The 9,655-nt window shown below is 40.3% G+C and overlaps 1 protein-coding gene across 1 annotated transcript in view; it reads right to left on the reverse strand.

Annotated features, from left to right (window-relative positions):
• LOC112163163 (netrin-G2) overlaps window positions 1-9,655 on the reverse strand; it is an 86,086-nt gene that overhangs the window by 60,268 nt on the left and 16,163 nt on the right. The window contains exon 3 of the mRNA XM_024299389.2: window positions 7,924-8,568. Within this exon, the coding sequence (XP_024155157.1) occupies window positions 7,924-8,568 (645 nt within the window). The remainder of the gene's footprint in view (window positions 1-7,923; window positions 8,569-9,655) is intronic.

Here is a 9,655-nt window from a genome sequence, read left to right on the forward strand (position 1 = left end):
AAAAAAAAAAAAGAAAATTTCACACCGAGATAATATCAACTTACATGACACATGTTCTTGCAAATCTTCGACCGTTAATAATTAAATATGGCTTTCTTTTACTAATGTAAAGACATCATAAAATGACATTTAAAATGAGCAAGTGGGAAATCACTCATTGATAATAAAAACAAAAGATTAGATGCCAAACACTGCTCTGTAACGACATTATAATTGGAAAAACTATATGATATAAAGAGGCAGCAGAAACAGTGCAACACACTGTTAATGGTAATGCCATTTCTTCCCTTCCACAGAGAAGCTCAAGATATGAGTTATATCTGAGGGTAAACCTGGCAGGTCCACTCATGCATGGATCTCACGGGTCCTGCTGCTTCTGCAGGATCAAATGGACAGGACGGAGGCCTCATTGACCCACACAGGCTGGCATTGATGCTGCAAATGTGGGTAAATACAAGCTTTCTGAGGATTCCAGCATTATCTTTGCTCAAGTTTTTCCTGCAATCCTGCTGAGGGATCCGAGGGTTGCTTGTTGACATTTCTTAGCGCATGTGAATCTCAGTTGTAGATAGTGTTTGCATCAAAAGGGACATTTGGAAAGGAGAAGCCACAAATGCAAGTTCTGGCAGTCCTGTTCATGCTGGAGAAAATAGCACCAGACCAAACCAGTTCATTATTCATATTTTTAAAAAAAATATTATATTTTTGTGTAAAACACTAAGACGTTGATTCTGTCTGCAAACATTGATTTAATTTATCTATTCCCATTTAAATTATTGTTGGCATTTGTTTCAATTGAAAACTCTGGGAACTTCCAAGATGTTTAACTGCAACTCCACATCAAATATAATGATTATATTAATATTAAGCTTATGGTTTTTATATTGATTCACTTAAGATACAAAATAAGTTTCTTTTTTGTAAGGATATTTTTATTTTTAAGACTAACCTGTATTTTTATTTTGTTCAATTCTATTGAACTTTAAGGTGCCAATTCCCAACCAAAGTGGTTTCAATGGCAGCACAAAAAGAAAAAACAAATATTTTTGTTAGTGTGAGAGAGTGTTAATTACCATATATTTTAAAATAGAAGCCCTGGGGCTTAGTTAAAAATTTTTGAACATTTGTGTAGTACTTGGCCATAATTTGAAGATTTACTATATTATAGTTAATGTTTTTTTTCCGTAAAGAGCCCCCTAGTGGTTTTCAAGTTAAGCATGTCCGGCTCTTAATTCTTGTTTTTTTCATGTGGTTCAAACTAGAAGTTAAAAACTTCATAGACAGACACATTTTTTTTGTTGTTTAAATTATTTTGGATTTTTTTTATATTGGGGATCAGGATGACTGCTTCAAAAATAATACTAGAATCAGTGTTTTCTGAATGAAAACTGTCCCCTTTAGTATTCAAAAAATGTTAAAACATAAACAGCTTAGTTACTGTCTTTTCTGCCGTGGAGTAACAAAGCAAATAACAGTTCATTGTTTTTGATAACGAAGTCACAACCCTGCTGACGCAGAGTTTGAAAGCCTTTCCCTTTTCATCGGCTGTCTCAATAATAGCTAAAGTCTGCTTGGCGTGTCCCTTTCTGGACTCTCTGCTGCGTGTAACGGAAAGTTTTCAGTGCCAGTCTGTCAGGAGTGCTAACACTTCTAAGCACATTATCTCCAGTAGCGGAAGGGGGGGTGTTAAACAGAGAATCACAGACAGACGATGGGTAAATGAGTCAAGCAGGCATGCGACAACAACACAGTTCAGAGCATCATTGACATTCGGATTGCTTCCACAACGACACAATCCGCTCTTAATGTGATTTTTAGAAGAAACTGAGCTCATTATGTGCAATCAGGAACTAAGTTATTTACTGTTTTCAGCAGTTTTCAATAATATAATATTAGTGATGATATTATGAGTGCTCATATGCAGAAATATCCTCAAATCTTTTATTTAAAAAAAACAGCTGAAAACTGTCTTGAGACAGACTGTGCAGCCCTTTTCAACAGTAATTAGTTGTCATGTTAATCAAGAGTTTAGCATTTTTCACAACTTTAAATGTTTGATACAAATTAGCCAATAAACAGATTAAAACTTGCTTTTTCAGCTTACTTTGAAGGTCAGGATTGTTTTTGTTTTTTTCCTTCCTTAATGGAAAAAGCATGGACGTGATGCGGCCCGCCAGTTGCTGACTCTTGTGTATTTGATTCAGCTAACTGACAGAGAAGAGAAGCCATGATCAGCTGGCCCCTCTCAAATACCATCATCCTCCAAAAGTCAATTTAAATCAAAATGAATCAGTCGGCCATGAGAGAAGCTGATGCTGCAGCGATTATGAACCAGGAGTGAAAAAAAATCAAAACAACTCAGACTTTGTCTACCTCCTCATCCTGCTCTGGCTCCTTCTCTCCCTCTTGGCCTTAATCCACTTAGTTGGCTCTTCCTGAGCTTGAAGCCTTTCCTTTATTCCATTATAAAGACCCACCGTACGACCTGCTGCTTATTTCATTAAAATGGCCCAACCCATGACCTCCCGTCTAATCCATAAGGCAGTCTACAGTCCGGCAGGGCGGCTGACAGATGGGACAGAGGAAACGGGCTTGGAGAAATGGAGGGGAAACATTTGAGATGCTTTCTTATGAGGGAGGCTTCCCGGTGAATGTGATTTTGTTGATGGAAATGATGATAGAGTTGAGGCTGGAGATAGCTTTCACGTGGTGATGTGGAAACACTGGCATGAAGGAGCGTGAGGTGGTCAAAATCCAGCAAATATCTGCTGAGAAGTTTGCATCGTAGTCGCCACACCATCTCTTTTAGGTAGAGCTGCTTACAATTTTTAACGACGCACTCCAACGAAAATTGTGTTTTTGGTGTTTTTATAGAGTTCTTGGGTCATGATGAAGCATTTATTCATCGTAAAATTGTATTTATAAGTATTTCTTTAGCGGTGCGACCCACAAGCTGCAAGCTCCCTGCTCCGCTCCATTCTGATGCATCCACTTGGAGACGACTAGATCCGTGTACATCTTTGTTTTCCACGTCCGAGTTGGATTCTGGCTCAAAACATTTTCATTGCACTATTAATCACGGTTCCCACAGGGTCTTAAAAATCCTAAAAGCATTGAATTTATGAATACCTTAAAAAGCCTTAAGTTTTAATAACTGAGCATTAAAAATTGTAAAATGTTTCCGTTTCACATTTTATGACAAAAATTAAAAATTATTAATTAAAATTATTTTTAATAGAGAAAACTAGTTGTTATGCACCAAAACGCTAAATGCCCACCGCCGGTTTGAAAAAAAAAAGTAAAAGACTAAAACATCATAGCACAGAACATAAACATGATGAAGAGCTACAGTTTTGATCAGAAACGGGGAATAAATTAATAAAATGGGAAATGGACTGCAAAATTTGGCCTAATTTTTAAGATGTATGACTTAAAAAGGTCTTAAGTAACTTGTAGGAACCCTGAGTAATGTTATATTGGGGGTTGAGAGGCTGTAAGCTAGCAAGAGAGCATGCAGAGCACGTGTCAAAGTCACGGCCCTGGGGCCGGATCAGGCCCTCCGGGTAATTATATCTGGCCCTCCAGATCATTTTATTTTGTCTTTTGTTTATTTCTTAGTTGCATACATTTGACAAAATATATGTTTATGGAGAGTAAATTTATTTAAGGTTTAAGTTGATTTATTTGGGAATAATACTCTTGTCTGTTTTTATTCATAGTTATGTTAAAAAGTTATGTTTTCAAAGTCATAAAAATTTAGTTTTTGTATGTTCTATACTTTTTTATTTAGTTCGGCATAAGGTGTGTTTTGGATTTTGGCCCCCTTTGCGATTGCATTTAACACCCCTGATGTAAAGTGATGGATGATGGGAAGCGGAGCAGGCTTGATTTCTAATGAACTTCTGCTGCTCTGGAGAAACTTTGTCCAAGAAAATGACACTTTTATTATAAGTTTAGGCTAAAAACAGAAAAATCATCATTAAAAGACCACTGGGAACACCTTTACAATAGATCAAGCAATGATCGGAGCAGGACTTTAATGTGTTTGTGCTTCCTCTTTTCTCCCGCCCCATTCCAAATCTTCGTTCCACCTCTGGCTGACCTCTCCTCTAAACGTCCTGTCACACTGTGCTCTAGATCTCCAGTTTGCTGAGCGTTTTCGTTGCATCCACGAATCTAAATTTACACCCTCCAACTCTGCTCTGCCAGCATTTGCACTCAGTGGTTTATCAGGTTACGTATTTATCGATAAAACAGCACTATTTATCCCAGAGGACCAGACTTTTAGCATACCTGCAGCGGCATCATTCGGAGGAGACTCGTCCCACAAGGATTGCATCTGCACTGGCTGCAGGGAATTGAAGAAAAAAAAGAAAAGAAAAAAAAAAGGCTCCGTTTGGCTGTCTGTGTGCAGCCTCAGTTCAGATCATTACAAACAGTCAACTAATAATAATTACTTTTAACTGGGTTCAGCCAGAGTCTCAGCCGGAGGCACGAGGACACACAATACGACCAGGAAGTAACTGCAGCCCGCTCTCCATCGATAACGGCAGCGTATCTCATTACCGCGACGACCTGCGGTACACTGCCACTCAGTCTTGATCATATAAAACCCATTTCAGTGTGCCGTCCCTGCCGGAGCACCAGTAGAGCGGAATATTCATTATTCAAATTTTAAGCATTGGAAATCCCAATATGTTACCAAGGCCAGATGAGGGGAGATGAAATAGCTTAGCCTTTTGTCCAGGGAACACTGACTAATCGTCTCACTCTCCAGAATCAATTTTCTAGCCGTAAGCATCAGACGCTGCTGATTGTACTGTACTGCTCAGGACCACCCCCCTATCCCTATCACTTTATACCCCTGCTGGCTGCCCAGAATAACTTATTGATTAGTGATAATATTACGGGAGGTGTGGGTGGCCGGGGCAGAAGACGGACTGGCCTCCGTCATCTCCTTCCTGCTAAATTTGGGTTCTCTGTTACCAGATCCAGCACTAACCGAAACCAGGTACCATCAGAACTGAAGACGTTTTTTTATTACTTTACAAATGAGACAAAAGTGATTTGAGTTTATAGAGGAACCAATAGTGTAGAAAGTAAAGTGAAATAGAAGAGTTTGTGGTTGATGATATGATTCATAGTTGATATTGGTTCATTTTGAACAATCTGATTAACTGACCTAAAATCAATCAAGGACAAAAACTCCACCAGTGTGACTCAGAGATAAATAATTAGTACTGATCAGTGCAGGTGAGGTTTTACAGATTCAGTGTATTTCAAGGATTTATATTGTCAAACCAGTAGACTAATGAATGTCGCTGACATGAGATTGGAACTCAGGTCGTGGTACATACGACAGGTACAGTATGACACATTCTTTCAAGATAATAGGGTGTGAATTAAATATGTGAAGGAACAAGTAAACATGGAATAATGATAAATCCATGCAAACTGAAAATGATTAGAGCGTTATACCACACTGTGTGGTCTACACGTTCGTCATATATGAACATATGGGTCGGGCCCCTTCTGCGTTACTTTTTGACATTTTAGGTGTCGATTTTTTTGACATGCTGGCTGTTCTCATTAAATCAACCCTCGGGACACAGTACCGGACACAATACCAGATGGATGCGGTACCGGACACAGAACCGGGTTAGGGTACCGGTACTGGGGTGGGCTTAGGGTTAGGGTTCTGAGGGTTGGAGACCTCTGATTAGCATATGCATTTTTTCCCTGTCTGTGGGCCGGTTACCAACTAGGCAGCCCTCGGACTGGTACCGGTTCGTGACCCCGGATTTAATGGTAACAGCCAGCACATCAAAAAATGACAAGTTGGGGACACCCAAAACAACAAAAAGTGATAACCATATGTCTATATATGAGGAGTGGGTAGTGAGAATGCGTTAGTGTGGTTTCCATACATTTTTGTTACAGCAACATAAACCTACCATGTCTTTTAGAGTCAATATTACTAATTTATTTTATTTTAAAACAATTTCCTAATAGTGTAGATCAGTTTGATTCGATTACCAACCAGACGTATAGAAATTGATTCATCGATTGAGTTGATTATTCATTGCGCCCTTCCAATTTGCATAGTCTTTTTGCTTAGTTTGGTGGAAGTTTGTTGCCAACGCCTGATATTGGACTGATCTCTCTCTCTGCTTCAATGCTGAAGCTGAAAAGTGGCTGTGATCAATACCTGCAGGCCTGCTCGCCACGCTGCCAGAAGGCTGCTTGTGTGTGTGTTTGTATGTGTGCTGTGTCAGCATCCACTCAGGACTTCATCAAACAACCCCCACATCTATTTTTTTTTCCATGCACACACACACACGCATCGGTCAACGCCCGGCTCAAACAGATGCTCCCCCCCCACCCGTTCGTCCGGCTCACAAATTCATGCATTCTTCCTCCCGCTGCACGCCATTCCAACAAGGATGTTAAATACCATTCAAATGTCAGCCCGCCGTATTGATTGGAATAATAACTCTGAAAGGAAGGGGAGATGGCTCGTTGATGCTAAGCAGGTGTATGATGGCGTGGACATCGTTCACTGTCACAAAATTGCTATGTAAGGCTTCTCCCCTCCCCCCCCCTGCGGGAACCTGGATGAGGGGGCGGCGAGGGAGGTTATGTTGGACCACCGAGGCTGCGTGTTTCTGTCATTAATCATTGTCATCACAGGGCCGGTGACGGGCCCGGCAGGATTCATGCCTGGAGCTGGGGGTCAGTTTGAAAGCCCTCAGATCACAGAGGCTGGGTGTGGATGTCAGGTGGGAGGGGTGCGTTCATCATCAGGTGTTTTTTTTTTGCTTTCAGTCATGTTTGAGTTCAGAATATTCAACTATAAGCACAAAACTTGTGTAGATCCCAGGCGAGGATTGTCACTTTTTACTCAGATATGAATTATGATCCGCGTTTGAAAGCTGTCATATCATTACAGTCAAATCCATTTTCAGCTGTTCTGTCTGTATGAATGAATTAGGAACTGGAGGACAGTTCTGATTTTACTGGAAAAAAACACAATAAATGTAGCAACTACTGAGTCTGACTGATTGCTGTAAGACAATTATGGACTTATAGGTTGATATCAATATTGTGCCAAAACTAGTTTAACCTTCCGGATGTGAATAGTTTTAATTTAGGAAAAAATAAGCAGTTTTGCTAAATATATAGTACAAATCAGGGGTCTGCAACCTGAGGTGATAAATAAATAGGTTGTTTCGTTTAATTTTTGATTTTTTACTCTTTGACTCCTACATGAGTTTTGAGAGTCATCCCTTAACTCCTAAATGCAAACATCAGATATGTAAACTAAATGATCTTAAAAAGTTTGATCCGTCAGAGTGGTCTATTTATCCTTTAACAGTTGAGCTCCAGTGTTTGTGTTCTTTAATTTACTGTAACTTTTCAAATGTTAACATGATCAACGTCATTCCATCAGATTCTGAAGGAGAAAAACGGCGCCAAAGTTACTGTATGTTAGAGATTTTGTGTCTAAGCATCACCAGCAATGCCTCAGGTGTTAAAGTGTTAACAGAATAGAGTAATCTTGTCTAGTTCCTTTTCAGAGGTTATTAAAGTAATAAATCTATTACAGCAGGAAGATCTTAATTGACAAATTGTATTTTTAAAGGAAATCGTATTAATGTTCTCAAAAGTAATATCATAAAATTAAAGCACTTTTATATTTAAATGTTTGTAAATATTCATAAATAAATGGTCACAAAAGTATCAATAAGTTTTGGCTCTTCTAGTGTTAAAAGTTGCCCAAATTAATACATGTTTGTTGATTTTAATGAAAAAGTTTCAATTCAACAGTCTGTCGTTGAATGGTTTGACCTTTTTTCAGTTGTTTCTTTGATTTACTGTGATTTTGTGAATGTTTTGTGTGGGTTTTTGTTCCTGGTTTCTTACCTGGCTGGTACTTCGATGTTCGAGATGGCGTAGAAGTACTTGAGGAGGTTTTCTCTCTGGACGTAAGTGCCTCCGAGGGCGGGCCTGAGCAGCCTCAGCCTCAGGTTGGTGAAGGTGAAGAAGTCCCGCAGGCCCTTCATACTTTCCATGCGGGTGTACAGGTTTACCATGTTCTGCTGCTGAGGCCCCGCGAACACGGAGAAGCGCGCCATCACCTCGAACTTCACGTTCTTATCGTTCTTGGAGCCGACCCAGCGGGAGTACTGCTCGGTGCAGATGACCCGCGTGATGTTGGCGGGCGAGAGGTCGCGCACTCGTTTGGGGGGCATGTTGAAGGCGTCCAGGCAGTCGTCGGCGTAGAACTGATAGGGCTGCCAGGACCGGCCGTGGTCCATGGATTTATCCAGCACCATGATGGTGGGACGGCCATATTCGAAGGTGATCTGGATGTCATTCGTGAGCTCCAGGCTCTTGTTCCAGGACATGCTGATGTTCGCCAGCAGGGGCTCAGGGTGGCGTCTCCAGGTGACCGTCTGCCAGTAGGTGATCGGTCCAGTGCGCTCGTTGTCCTGCATCAGCTGAGGCGGGTGGGCGAGGTCGGGGTTGGACGCATCACACTCATCGCTGCACAAGTATGGGTTCTCCTGCAGGTCACAAAAAAGCCAAAAAGGTCAGCAAGGTGGGAGTTTAGAAGAAAAAGGCCACAATTCTACAAAGAAAGACGTGTTATGCTCATTAATTTGTTTTGTCAGATCATATTTGAATATGATACATAGAAAAAAGCTGTTTTATTATTTAAAATTGGTCTTGCAGCAGACAAAGTAATGAGCAAAGCAGCAGAAAAGAATTGGTGCCACCACTCCTTCTCTAATTTATTCTCAGTCATTACTTTTACTCCAATGCAAATGCTGATTCCAAAGATATTATTCCAGGGATGTCTAAAACTCAATTAAAGAGAAATTTCTTCCCCAAATCCACACTGTGAGTCTGACTGGCGAGCAGCCCGCCGAAGAGCTAAAGTGACATTAAAAGTAAACTTGCAAATCAGTACAACAGGAAGGTCAGGAGCGTCGTGCATCATCACTGTCTTTGCATGGACAGCAGAGAGCTGCTGCACTTTTAACTCCAGAGAATTGATCCTCCTCTCCTAGTGATGCCAAAGCTTTCAAGCTGCTTCCCTGCTACACAACTTAGAGTCAACAGGATTATTCACATGAATCCCAGAGCTCCACAGGCTCCTTCCCATCTGATCTAAGTAATGCCTCTTAGTCTGATTGGAGACTTTCTTGTGCTATCTAGAAGGGGGAAAAAAAATCACCTAATCAGGTTAGGAGGTTAAAAAACACACATACAAGATGGATTACATTTACTATGAAGTTTTTTTCTTAAATACAAAACTCATGACTTCTGGGCTACTTGTCTGACATTCCCATCACAGCAGAAGTGAAAATATTTGCACAAAGAATTCCCAGAGATCCTCAGTCATCTCTCTTGGTGCTTAATTTGCTAAATTCAGCTCTGGCGGAGTTTGGATTGCAGCAGATGCACAAAGCAGATTATTTACCATAATAAGTGCCGTCCTAATGCAGCACAGTAATTAAACTAAACCAGAAAAGTTATAATTTTAGAATTTAGGAAAATCCTTTAAGCACTTAAACTTAGTTCAATTTTTAGAATGTACCATATTTTCCGCACTATAAGTTGCTTCGGAGTATAAGTTGCAGCAGCAAAA

This window comes from Oryzias melastigma, linkage group LG12 (genome assembly GCF_002922805.2).
Source record: "Oryzias melastigma strain HK-1 linkage group LG12, ASM292280v2, whole genome shotgun sequence".
Classification (NCBI taxonomy): Eukaryota; Metazoa; Chordata; class Actinopteri; order Beloniformes; family Adrianichthyidae; genus Oryzias; species Oryzias melastigma.